The 14,516-nt window shown below is 40.1% G+C and overlaps 1 protein-coding gene across 1 annotated transcript in view; it reads right to left on the bottom strand.

The window, feature by feature from the left end:
• SV2C (synaptic vesicle glycoprotein 2C) overlaps positions 1-14,516 on the bottom strand; it is a 164,440-nt gene that overhangs the window by 26,968 nt on the left and 122,956 nt on the right. Inside the window, exon 6 of the mRNA XM_039857687.1 lies at positions 388-521. Within this exon, the coding sequence (XP_039713621.1) occupies positions 388-521 (134 nt within the window). The remainder of the gene's footprint in view (positions 1-387; positions 522-14,516) is intronic.

Raw genomic sequence — 14,516 nt, 5'->3', positions numbered from 1 at the left:
CAATAACCATTTTGCATTGTCAGATAAAATTGGGTTAATTGTGCAAAGGCATTTAGGTACGTCTCGTTGGAACATGCAGACTACTTAGATGCTCTTCAGTACCTTAGCAGTTCAATGGATGTGCCTATAACTAGAAATAGCACCTTTTGATGGTAAAAGTTCATCTATAAAACAATAAGCCATGTGCCCTTCATAGAGCTTTTTGGCCACGAGGCAGCTATTTTACATGCTGTTGCTGAAAGCATGTCTTCATGAAACCAAACCCTCCATAGTTCCATAGTAGGAAGGAAAAATATACCTGGCAAGGAGACAAACATACTTTCTTAGAATTATAAGGAACTCTTTCCAACATATGTGACTTCTTTGAGTATTTGTAACAAGTGTTACCTCCAACAAGAACCGTGGGCTTTCCGGCATGAACGTGAGGGCCACCACGGAGGAGACACAAGGGAGCGCGCAGACAATCACAAACACACGCCAACTGTGAAACTGGTAGGCTGACCCCATGCTGAAGCTCCATCCTGGAAAAGAAGAGTGGGAAGAGTGAGGGAGAATGCCTGTCAGACTGCCTGCTGCGAAAGCAGGGACTCCGCAGTCACTGTGGGTGTCGACATCTCGATTTATTAGTCACATCTTACTACCCACAGAAGAACGGGCCGATCTGGGCATTAGCCACAGTGACCACCAACAGCACCACCAGCGGCAACAAGACCACCAATAGCAGTGCTGAGAAGAAAGGTGCTTGGAATCAAAAGGGTCAGGGCTTAAGTAAGTCAGGTGCATGCGTGTTTCTGTACTACTGGATTCTGAAGGCCAAGGTAGATTAATTTGGGATAATACTTTTTCTAATGGACCACTGTGCTGAAGGTTAGCCTATTCGCTGCTATTCAGATCCTTCTCTGCTTTATCAGCTAAGAAGTCTGTCTCCTAGTCCCTTGCTTAGATGCTGTGTGTGCATGTGCACCATAGTGGTGTCGCTGTATATATAAAAAAGTGTGTTATCCACCCATTTCCCTCTCCTTTTATTTGTAATATGTTTTGCCCTAAGTCTCTGAAACTATTTTGTACTCTTTTCCAGTCTCTCTTCAAATCTCTAGCAGCCCACTCCACCCCTTGTACTTGACCTCGCCTCCTGATTGTTTTTTTTTTTTTTAAGAAAATAAACACAGAGGGAATTACATACATCTCATCTTCTCACTCTTGAATCTCCCTACCTACTTGGACCTGTTTGCCATTTCTCTGCCTTCCCTTTGGTTCCAACAGATGAACTGTCCATGCTCCGATCCAAGGCCAACCTGTCCCCATGGCCTCTGGAGCCCAGCCATCTCGTCCTCTCAAAGACAGATCTCTTGTGAGTATCTGTCTCTCCTCTCCAGTCCTCCTCATCATGTTCTGTTACCTTACTTGAGGGGTCACTCCATCAGCACATCTATCTCCACCATCTAAGAAGAAACCCTCCCTTGATCTCCACATGAGTCTCCAGCTGTACTGCTATTTCTGTTCCTACCACAGCAGACCACTCTCAAAGGAAGGGTCTATAGCAACTGCCTCTACTTTTACACCCAATATTCTCACCTGAAATAGGCGTCTGTCCCATAGTTACTCAAAAACTATGCCTATCAATGTCACATGTCTTGCCAAAATTAACAGTCTCTTGTCTGTCCTCACCTTACTTGACCTCTCTAAATAGTCCATACAGTTGCTTATTCTCTTCTCCTTGAAGAACTTTTTCCTCTTGGCTTCTCATTACTACATATGCTAGTTTCTTTCCTACCTCACTGACTTATTTCAGTTTTCTTAGCTGGCTCTTCCTTTGACTGACTCCCAAACTTGGTATACCCCAAATCTTGGTCATCAGTCTTCTTCTCTTGTCTCCAGTTTCTTTCTAGTTGGACTCAGGTATTTCCATGACTTTACGTATCATCTACACGATGTTGTCTTTGAAATATAGCTTGTTTTCTTCCTAGAGCTCCAGCAAGCTATCTCTACTTGCCTATTTACATCTTCACAGAGATGCCTAATGGGTGTCTCAAAGTTATTGTGTCCAAAACGAAACTTTTGATTTCCTGCTGTCATGAAAGAGAACTCTTGTTTCTCTTCCAGTCTTCCCTCTTTCAGCAAATGATACATTGCCAGCCACCCAGATACTCATGTCCCAACCCAAGATCTCATTCTTGATCCCTCTTCTTACCCCTTACCCATCCAGGCCTTCAGCAAGTTCCATCTTTAAAACTGATCTCAAAGCTACCCACTTCTCCCTGTCGTCACAGCACCGCAGGGCTTCCGACTGGCAACGCTCTCCCCATGACCTTCGGCAGGATCTTAACTCTTCTTTTTCTGCCTCTCCTGGTTCTCCACAGGCCACTCTCCCAACAGCTGCCAGAGTTATTCTTTTAAAATGTCAACAAGAGCACTTCACTATACTGCTTGAAAGCCTCTGATAGCTCCCAATAGGTCTGGAGTGAATCCAAGCATCTTACCACAGCCTCTCAAGCCAAAAGAAGCAGATTCTTACCTATATATCTGAGCTCATCTCCTGCTGATTCCTTTGCTCATCTGGTCCAATCCTACTGACCTGCTGCCAGTTCTTTGACATACGAAGTTTAAGTCCGTCTTAGGGGCTTTCCCATATTTTCTTGGAAGTCCAGTCTCGTATGCGAAAGAATGTTTTCCATTTTAGCCAGCCTTTCTCTGAGTTTTGAAGTTTCTTTTTTTTCCCCCAGTATATTTTGTCCTAAATATAGTCCCCTTTGGGTTTTTGCACTTGGTATTTTCCCTGCCTGGACTGCTCTGCCTGAATATTTACATGCATAGATGCCTCCTTAACACTTTCCAGGTCTCAGTTTAAGGTTATCTCCTCAGAGAGGCCCAGGCTCTCAATCCCACTCTTTATCACCAAGGCCTATTTTATTGTCTCCACAGCACTTATCGCTGTCCAAAGCTGTCACATTAATGTTTGCTATCTGTCCCTCTCTCCACCCTGAGAGCAGGCACTCTGCTTTTGTTATTCACCAATATACCCCCAGTGCCTATAGCAAGTCCTGGTCTATAACAAGTGTTCTAAATGTTTGTTAAATGAGTACACAGTGTGTGCATGTGTGTATGTGTACACGAACATGTGCAAAATCACTGCAGGCTACTAAGACAGTAGGTAGTTGGGTCTTCTTTTGACTTTTTTCTGAATTTATACTAAACAGCAAAACAACCTTGATGCACTTATTCAAATCTAGTAATTTATAGATAGCAAAATTTATTATTACTTTTTAGTTATACAGTTCTATTTGATAAATGCACAGAGTCATGTAACTGCCATCATAATAAGAACACAGACCCGTTCCATCATCCTAAAACATTCTTCCTTTTGGAGTACACTCCCTCTCCATTCCTAATCCCTGGCACCCCAACTGGTCTGTTCTCTGTCCCTATAGTTTTGCCTTTTACAGGCCGTCATATAAATAGAATCATATTGTATGCAGCTTTTAAAGTCTGGCTTCTTAGCATAATGTATTCATGTAGATTGTTGCAGGTATCAACAGTCTGCCCCTCTTCAGTGTGGAAGAGTGTTATGTGTCTCGCATAATAAGCACGGTGTTTTCACCAGTTGAAGGACAGTTGGATTGTTTCCAGTTTTAGGTGATTATAAACAAAGCTTTTATAAACATTTCAGACAGGTATTTGCGTGTCTAAAAACTTTTTTCCCCCCTTGATTAAATACCTAGGGGCGGGTCACTCGAGTTATATAATAAGTATATGTTTAGCTTTATAAGAAACTGGCAAACTATTTTCCACAGCGGCTGTACCATAATGCATTCCCACCAATAGTATATGTGAATTCTAGCTGCTTCACATCCTTCCCACCAATTTTGTCACTTTTATTTTTTAAAATGTTGGCCATTCTAATAGGTCTGTAGTGGTATTATATTACAGTTTTAATCTGCAATTCTTAAATGCTTAGTGATATTCCGACTTACTTTTTGTTCATTCATACTTTGATTGAGTGTCTATATGTGCCAGGTACAACGCTGTGATGTAGAGGCTAATGAGATTTATCCTCTCCCTCTAAGAGACAGAGTCCAGTCAAAGAGGCAGATTTGTTAACAGACACAAACAGCGCGACCCATGCTAGAACTGGTTATGAAGAAAGTCTGGTGGGAAAACAGAAGAGTTGGAGGTATCTTTCTCAAGGGCCCTAGCCAAATTTCTTTTCTGATTTGGTTTCATGAACAAAGAGAGTAAATTCTTCAATTTCTAGTTAGAGATAAGGTTCAAATCAGTACTTAAGAAATAGATGAGACCAGCTGGGACTGGTTTTGCCATGCCAGATCCCCAATTCTTTCCAGCAGTTTCACAACTGGTGTCTTGGAGAGAGAGAGGAGAGTCATAGAGTGGTAGGAGGGAGTCCAAACCACTCCCCTTCTAGAAAATGTGGGGTCGGGGGTGGGGTTGCCAAAGACTAACAGGTGATATCCTGTGGCCTGAATGAAGGGTAGAGACAGTGAGGGCCTTGAGAAATGACATGGTATATGTTTTTAAAACAAAAATATCATTATCATTATCTGGATTTAAAGTGAATAAAAGAATGAAGGGGTGAAACACTGACTACTGTAACTACTCAGCCCTGAATTCTCGGGACCCTTCCCCAGCTCCATTTCAAGATGGCTTAAATTTGAATTGGTGAGTGATGCAAAACCTAAACCGCAAACATCAGGAATTGGGGAGACATCAACATGGAGTGAAGAACCATAATGCGAGACAAGCCTCATGGAACCGGGAAAGCAGATTGTTGCTTTAGGATGGACACTCATCTGCACTTAGTAAAATGGATTCTCTTAAATGCACCCTTTATGTTAGTACTGCACCTTTTTTTGTCTTCTAAGAAATATTATTCTTGTGTGGGCAGTGGTTCTAATTGTTCTTCGGATTTCATTACAAATACCCATTAAAATGTCATCTTGAGGGATTTATCTACATAGGATGTAAATTCCATGCCAGGAAGGACCTCAATTAGGGTGTTCTGGAAAGCAGTTACTGCATAGCACTAATCAGTGTGGAAGAGGGTTATGTGTCTTGCATAATAATCAAGGTCATTTACCAACCTCAAGCCGATATGCACTGTGACTGCAGAAACCAGCTGCTTCCCCAGTTGCCTGACTGAACTGTTTCCAGGCGCCAAGGCTGAAGTATGTGGTGCACATAGAAGAATTCTGGCTTGCATGTTCTTTTCTGGGCTCTGTCCCTAATGCACTGGTGAATTAGCACCTGCTTTACTGATCTATACATACTTGGTTGCCAGTTACATGATATTATCGATGGCACAGTCTTTGGCAAGAAGGCAGACTTTAGGTAGAAGACACAGATCCAATGTTCTAAAACATGAATTTGATACTAATAAAAATACATATTATATGTGAGATCAGTTCTTAATAGCTAAGAAGTAAATCACCTATATTTGTTGGTGGTCTTCACTCATAAGATACATAGACGACTAAAATTTTCTTTTGAAAAGTGGATCAAAATCCATTTTCTCAAGTGGTCAATAAGCTCGGTAAGGGACCCATGATCAGATCTGATTTTTTTCCTACAGAAATAAAATTTTATCCCCTCAAAATGTCACTGGTTTAAAACATATATACTGTCAAATCAGAACAAAATATTAATCCTTGACTAGAAACTCAGGTTGTCATGCATTTAGTATCATCTGTGAGTCCATAAGACTTAACTAGATGCAGCTGGACAGTCTATGTTGCTGATATCAGCAGAAATGTTCACCTCCTTCTCATTTGTTTAAAAAAGAAAAAAAAAGTGTATGTGTGGGGTGGGGTGATAATATGGTACAGCCATGCAATAGAACACCATATGACTATTGGCAAAGAATGAGGTAGAGTTTTTTGAACTGATATGGAAACTATCCAAGTCATATTGCTCAGTGGAAAAAAGCTCTTTTCAAAACTGTGTAAATATTAGTGATTGCATTTTTTATACACACGCAAAACGTGTCATTCTATCTAGAAAATGAGTGAGAGGCTACTCAGGGTAGGGAATGGGAGCTAATAAGGGGACTTTAACTTCTGGCATTATTTCTTTAATTTTTGAGCTTTATGTCACCTTGTATTACTTTTTACTCAAAAAGGGGAAAAAACTGTTCAAAGAGTTGCAAGTCTTTGATTTTTCTGAAACACAAGGTCTGATGGGAAAAGAGAGAGGATAAGAAAACTGGAATGATAATTGTAACATTCTTCAGCATCCATACAATCTTCAGAACTAAACTAATGTTAATTCTGATTGTAAGGAACCTAAACATAGACACTACAGTGTTTATTTTTGGATAGCAATTGAGAAACTGACAGAGACTACCTTTGTGTCTCTAGGTAGGAAAGAAAACAATATTCTCAGATTCTTAATCTTTAAACCTGTAACTCCAGTCATATTCTAATGTTGGATTCTTGGGGCAGAGGCCAGTTGCATCTTGAGCCACAAATGTGTAAGCATTATTGCCAATAGTGATACACAAAGCAATAAAAATAATTGGCAGGTATCTGCCTGCACCACATAATCATGCTTTCAAGAAGTGAGAGCCAATTCAACTGGAATTATACACCCTAGGGAGAGGGTCCAAGGGTTAAATTCCACCCCTAACCGCAGTAGTCATCTGTCTCTGCAAGCAAGCCCAAGCAACAAGCTGATCTTCCTGCTAGTTTCTCTATTTCTGTTTCTGAGTTCTGGTCCTAACATTTGGAATGCACAGAGTGAGCGGTCAACAGCAGAAGGAAGTCACTTTACGTTTCTGGTTCCTGAGTTTGACTTGTGACCCTAACCATGCTTTCAAAGAAGCAAGTTTCCTGATGGTTTTTGAAACTCCGAAATTCATGGGCTTATTTTTCAGCGTTATTTTTTTTCTGGAATATCTTCTGTGAGTGCTCTAAATATGAAAAGAGCAAGTGAGAGCACCTTTCCAGAAAGAAGTCCTGGGGCAAGCATGTGAAACTCATTCAAACATGGCGCTTCCCAAACTCCACTGAGAGAAATAATGAGCCCAAGGGTTTGAAAAATGCTGATAAAATAAAGTGTGCGTGTGTGTGTTTTAAACAAAGGTCTTTTGGATATTTCTTTTATGGATAGACAATAGTATGGTATTAACATAATGATGATGTAGGTTGATCAAAATTTATCAAAGATTTTTATACAAATATATACTATATTAGCCTATAGGACAGTCAAATTTTGACCATATACACATGAAGCTTATATCATAAATGCATGTAAAGGCAGCTCATTACTCTCTCTATATATACATTGCATATATTCATATCTATTGTCTTATACCATATAGAGACATGCATTAACTTTGCTATTTTACTTACGTATTTATTTAATATGAGCTGTGTATGTTTGCAGATTTATATTAATATATAAATTCTTATATAAGCTGATGAATACAATAAATCAATTATGTTCATTTTGCAAATAGGTATAGCCTTAGGAAACCGAAAAGCAAACAAAATTAAATATTGGGAATTCTTACATTAGGTAGAAAGTTGGACTAATAGCCTCTAAAGGTCATTCCAGGGCTAAAGTTCTCATTGATTCTAAGGTCCTGTGCCTGGAGCAAATGAGCCAAAAGAAAATCTCTCTTAAGTATAGAACCATGATAAGAAATGAAACACTTCCAAAATTTAACAAAACAACATAAACTTCACTTAGTTCTGACCCAAGCGCGTAAAGGTTGTAGAGGACTTGTAGCAAAATGATACTTATTCTATATTAGCAACTCGGTCAATCTGCTTCAAAGTAGCTGTCCTGAAAACACTTTTTTTTCCCTTAAACAGTGCTCTATATAACTTCATGGTCCCTATTCTATTCTAGATCAAGATTTCTTTTTGTTCTTTGCACATGGCATCAGGAAGATCTTGCTCATGATCAACAAAAGCTCCTGGTCATGCCCAGAAAATTTTTAATGATACAGCACAAAAATTCTAATGGAATCCATTCTTAGGTGAAAGAGTTTTTCGCAGGGTGAGGGGGCTGTAATATTTCTAGCATTATGACAACAGAGGTTAGCCCGAGCGCTCTTTGTTGCTGACGCCAAAGGTCATGCTTGTACATCTCTGCTAATGGTTGACCTCTCTACCTGCTCCTTTGTTTCTAGCTTCGTTTCTTGCCTTGAAGTTTCTGATCTAGGACAAATCATTTAATACTTGACAAGTGAAACAGTTGCTTAGCTCATGGCTCAGGACCAAAATAATCCTTAGAGTTTTGTCATTTATGTCAAAGAAATTCCATTCTAATGAGCTGAGAAATGCATGCAATCACAATGACAAGGGAGCTCTGGTTTCCAGGACTTGTGCCTCAAGGAAGAGACATCATGCTCTCTTAAGTACAGTGGTTGGAAATATGACTCTGAAGAGGTCCACTCTATTAGCCTCGCAGCCAGATGTTGCTCCCTCATATCCAATTTAATCTGCCAAGAGAACGGCCTTCGGATCATCTCACGTTCCTGAGGTTTACTGTCATCAGATGCTTCCTGAAAGGCCCCAACCCAAGTGGAGACACTCAACCTTCCTCACAGCCTTCCAGACCAGAAATGTGGGAGTCAGCCTCTACTCTTCTGCTTCCCTACATCCAGTCAGTCACCGAGAAATGCAATTCTATTTCCTGTATCTCTCCCAAACCTGTTCCTTTCTCTCCATCCCTGCTTTAGTTGAGGTCCTTGTCATCCCTTGTGTGGGTCACCCTAATAGGGCTGATCTGCAGCTGGCACAGATCTGTACAGCCGTGCCCACTGCCAAAATACTGAAGTACGCATGTCATGGTTATTGCCCTGAGCCCTCGAGCCTTGATCTCTCCAATGTCCAGCAACAGAATGGGCAGCACCTGGCCTAGAGTGACCTTGGAGACCTGGCTCCAGTGCTTTGGTCTTCCCTTATTCTGACTGGCCAATATCCTGTTGTTAAATAATTTTAATACCACTTCTCTTTAACAGAGCTTCTAGTTTCCAATCTTCCTAGGTTAGTCTATCTTCCATGCACTTTCAAGAGGACTTTCTGTAGAAAAATCAGATCACATCACTCACTAGCTTGAAATCTTTCAGCAGTTTCCCACTGGCCCTTCATGATACACTCCAGATTCTTTCTTGTGGCCACAAGGCCTTCCAAGACCTGACTCCTGCCCCTCCCTCTAGCCTCATTCCTCACAAATCCATCCTTCCACCCTTTGCTACCTGCTGTGTATCGGCTTTGCATCTTTACTACTCCCCAGCCTTGTCGACTCCTAAATTCAATCTTTTATTAACCAAGTCCAGAGGAGCATCCTCTGTAAATTCTTCTGGACACATTCAAAGGTATTCACTTCCCCACTGAGCTATCTTTGTATCCTGTGAATTCCCACAGCCCTTAGCATGGTGCCTGACATAAAGAAAAGCCATATCAGAGAGTGATTATTTATCTCTGTCTGTTCCTTGAGGGCAGGGGTCATGTATTATTCATCTTTAGTAAAAAAAATAAATAAATAATGTCAAAGAATAGTCGCTCAACAAATGTTTATTTAATTAATCAGTGAAGAACCAGCTTTTAGATTCCTTTAAAATAAGAAAGTTTGCCTAATACATTCAAAAGTCACTTTTTGAAAACACGTCTATCATATTTCCTAATTTTCAAAAAGATGGAGACTTTTCTTTTTATAACTAATTTTTAGCTTAATTTCCTTGTGGAAAGAGCACATGCTTGGCAGTTTTTTGAAATATGTTGGAACTTGCTTTACAGCACAGTGTGTGGTACATTTTTATTTTTTTCTACCTTTATTGAGGTATGATTGACAAATAAAAATTGTATTTATTTACGATGTACAATGTGATAATTTGATATATGTATACCTTGTGAAATGGTTACCATAATCAAGTTAATTCACACACATATTCCTCATATTTTTTATCATGTGGAGGGAACACTTAAGAGCTACTCTCTAAGCAAATTTGAAATATACATTCAGAATTAATTATAATCACTATGACACATATAGAACTATAGTCACATTAGATCCCCAGAACTTAATCATCATATAACTGAAAGTTTATACCCTTTGACTAACATCTCTCACTATTTCCCTCAGCTTCTAAATGTTATATGTCACCAACAGCCAGAGAGGAAAGAGGAGGCTTCCTCTCGCAGAACAATGAATGCATTTTCTTATAAACTTAATACTTTCCCCCACACAAATTGCACCTCCTTTTGGAAAAATAAAACTCTCAAGAGTTAATAAGCTGATACGTAACTCAAAAGGGGCACTTCTTACATCTTGAAAACATGTTTTATTTCAGATTGAAGATAAAACATAGGAGCCCAAACCAGTTCAATTCTTGGCAGAGACTTAATTCACTTTTGCCCACCCCTGATTTATGACCCACAGGAGACATATAAATGCTATTTCTCTTCACCCTCTCCTGCTTCTCCTTTGTTTCAAAATGTCAGGCATCCACCCAGAGTTAAATTTCACCTTTGCTCTCTGGAAAGGCTGACTGCCTGGGTCATTAATCTTGGCCCAGAAAGAAGTTCTCACTGCTACCGACTGGAAACGCCGGGTCCCGGCGCATCCCAGGGAATGGTTGTCTGGGGCTGTGGCGCCAGAAAAATCAAACCCAGAGAGACTGAGTCTGGATGAATGCAGTAGTTTTTCATTTCATATCTCCTTCTCTGGCTGCTACGTAGGAGAAATGATCTAACAACTCAGGGAAGCCACAATGACAAAGCACCAGGGTGTAAGTACATTGCTGCTCCAGCAGAGGTGGCTATAAAACTAACTTTAGCTGGAATGCTAGTTCCCAGCACCTAAAAATTCACATGTGGGTGTCCCTTCTCCTCATGTCAGCATACCCTCTAAATATAGTTTTGGCAAAGGACAGGAAGCTTTGCGTACCTACTGCAACCTCCAGGGGGGACATAGGTGGAGCGGATTCAAGACCTGAAACATATTCTCAGAATATGTATAGCACACCCACTGCATGTCAGGCACTTCACTCACCATCTTGTTTAATACATCAAAAACCCTGTTACTCAGCTTCCTCCCCTTTCCATCCCAGGGTGGCCAGATAAAATACAGGCCACTAGTTAAACTTGCCAAAAAAAAAAAAAATTTAGAGCATATATATATATGCTCTAAATATTATATGGGACACACTTATACTAAAAATTTATTTGTCGTTTATCTGAGATTCACATTTAACTAAGCACCCTGTGTTTTTATTTACTAAATCTGGTAACCACATCCTAGGAGACATTTGTGAATCTCTGGAGCATCTTGGATTATCATGAGCTTGGGGGAAGAGGGTTACTACTGGCATCTAGTGGGCAGAGGCCAGGGATGCTGCTAAATATATTAACAATACAAAGGACAGCTCTTTCACTCCCAAAGAATTATCCAGCCCCAACTGTCACTAATGCCTGGGATGAGAAATTCTGCTATAAACTAGTTACTGTGCCTATGTCACAAGTACTCAAATTTAATAGAGCTAATGAGGGTACTTCAAAGCTTGTTTTTAAACAGAAGTTTATAAATAAACTTTCAGAAGGCTTTAGATTTTATTTCGACACGAATGTATTTTGTTTTAATGTTTGTTTTTATTAAGTTATAAGCTCTTTTGATTCTTTGCTATGAAATGGATCTATAGGGGTTGTCATTTTTCTCCTTATATACTTTTAAATGCACCCTTAAAAAACAAGTAAAGGTGGCATGTAATAAGAAGAGTAGAGAAAAAAATTTTTTCTCCAGGGGTTTTGGTATTGTGCAGCATTCTCCATCAAATGCTTTCTGATAACACCCACAACTTACAAATTATTATTACCACATACAAAAAAGGCAATAACTATATATTTCCTAAAGCATTTGTATTCTAGTTTCATGGAGGAGGTTTGCTCTTAAAATTCCTACTCATCTTCAGGATGGGGAAGCAGCATCCTTAGTAAAAGCATCTGGCTTCAACCACATGTCCTCGCAAGGTTACTCCAATGAAGCTGTGGCTGGTCAGAGGGAAGGACCCATTCTGGGTTCCACGAGACCCTCACTTAGAACTCCGGGAAGCGTTCATTCTCTCTGGGTCCTTCTCAGCTCCTGCCTTGTGGAGTCCGCCTCTCGATTCCCAACCATCATTGTATCCCGTGATACCATGATCATGAAAGTTCATTGCCTTCTCTCAGCACCATACCCACCATCCGTAACAACTCACCTCTTCTTCCCTCATGCATGATCATTTCTCAAACTCCCCAGTTAATTATCCAGTCTCTGGCAGATGGCTCAATAAAACCACATCAACAGTAAAATGGTCTACTGCAGCCTCCACATTTCCTTTCTCCTTTCACCTTTTCCAGAATTTGCCCATTAGTTATTGCCCTTCTGTTTACCTGCTGAATACAGCTGTCTAGAGTACAAGGCCCTTTACAACCTGGACCCAGCTGGCTTCTCCACATTGTCTCCAACTGTGTGCTCCCCATTCCAGCTCAGCGATGCTGTCCACTGCACTTTTGTGTACAATGGAATCACAAGGGACTGTGTTGAAAATGCACATCCCCAGCCTCTGTTACTAGCAGTGTCCCATTTAGGAGGGTTGGGGTGGGGTCCAAGAATCTCAAACAAGCGCCACAGGTTGTTCTCATGCACGTAGCCCACATCTCCACATTAAAAACACAGCGTCCAGCCTTGCTTGCACAGCCCTTTGTGCCTTGGCTCAGGCTCTTTTCTCCTCATCCCTATTATCTGCTTAGATAATTCCTGTTAACACTTAAGACTCACATCAAATGTCACCTCTCTAAAGTGTCTCCTGACTGCAACAGACCTGCCCGGAATCGATGCCTTTTTCTTTGGTATTCCTATGGTGATTTACACGTCCTCCCCTTCCAGTATTTATCACATATTCTGCATATGTATTTATAATATGTACTCTGCTGAATTCCAGAGGCTGAAAATTTAATATGTTGAATCATCTTAGGTAGAATGGAATTAACAAAAGGGTACTTTAAGTTTTGGTATAACCTCCAAGCCAAAATGTATACAAAGTACAGGTCGCCAAGTAATTAAAAATAGTCATATTGTACTTGGACTTCATACACATGTATTAATTGTAAATTATATACCTGTAAAGTTATGCTTCTATAACCATTATTTCTCTGGCTATACCAGTAATTTTTTTAAATTGGGTTATAATAACCACATCAGTCACTCACCCTACCCGTCATTGTGAGCTGTCCAGCCCCTCTGCTACTATTTCTGGGGGTGCCCAGGGAACAGATGTCTCATATGTACACACAAATGTTGCCCTTACAATCACCGAGAAGTGTTTTTGCTTCTCTCTTTTGGGAATCTCCTGCCAAATGTATAGACCTTCAATTTTCAATGAAGCACTAAGACGCCCTGCTTGCGGGTACCACCTCCCAACTTTGAAGCATCTTTGGGCAGGGTGGGCAGTTCAGGCTCTGAATCAGGTCACCTGAATTTGAATCTTCATCCTGCTCGTTACCATCTGTGAGACCTTGGACAAGCTACTTAACTGCTTTATTTTTATTTTTATTTTTTTGAATAAAAAAATAATGACATAAATAATAATAAAAAATAATAATGGCTTGTCATTATGGTAAAAGACACATAACATAAAATCTACCATTTTAACCTATTTAAAATATATAATTTAGTGGCATTAAATACATTCATATTGTTTTGTAACCATCACCACCATCCATCTTCAGAACTCTTTTCACCTTGTAAAATGGAAGCTCTATATCCATTAACTGCCCATTCCAATGGCACCCCCCCCAACCCCGCCCCTGGGGTTAGAGGGGTGCAGTTGGAATGGGCAGTTACTTTCTGTTTCTCTGAATTTGATTACTCTAGGTACCTCATCTAGTGGAATCATACAGCATTTGTCCTTTTATATCTGGCTTATTTCATTTAGCTTAATGTCCTCGAGGGTCATCAATATTGTATCATATGTCAGAATTGCATTCCGTTTTAAGGCTAATATTCTACTGTGTGTAAACAAATATACCACATTTGTTTATCCATTCATCTGTTGGGTTGTTTCTACCCTTTGGATATTATTAAAAATGTTGCTATAAACACTGACATACAAATATTTCTTAAAGTCCCTACTTTCAGTTCTTTTGAGTATATATCTAGAAGTGGAATTGCTGGATCATATGACAACTACATGTTTAACTTTTTCAGGAACCACCAGTCTAAACTATTTTGACTCAGTTTCTTTATCTGTACAATGGGGCTGCTGTAAAGATTAATCTGAGAATTAAAACCAGCGCTGTGTAGTACTGTCTCTTCTGTTAACATTACTGATAGGCCTGGACCCCAAGGCTCCTTTGCCAATGTCGAAATTCCCTTTCTTCTATTTTGAGCTCCATTAAGTTTAAATGATTCCTTCAAGGACATCTTTTTTGGTTCATCCACTGTTCCCTTTCATTGGTGTTCATACGAAAAAGGATGAGCTCGATCTGAGGGAACGGAAACTGTACTGTCTCCAGTGG

This window comes from Pteropus medius, unplaced genomic scaffold (genome assembly GCF_902729225.1).
Source record: "Pteropus medius unplaced genomic scaffold, Ma_sr-lr_union100, whole genome shotgun sequence".
NCBI classification, from domain to species: Eukaryota; Metazoa; Chordata; class Mammalia; order Chiroptera; family Pteropodidae; genus Pteropus; species Pteropus medius.
Note: the sequence above shows the minus strand (reverse complement) of the source record. Positions and strands in the feature narration are given on the sequence as shown.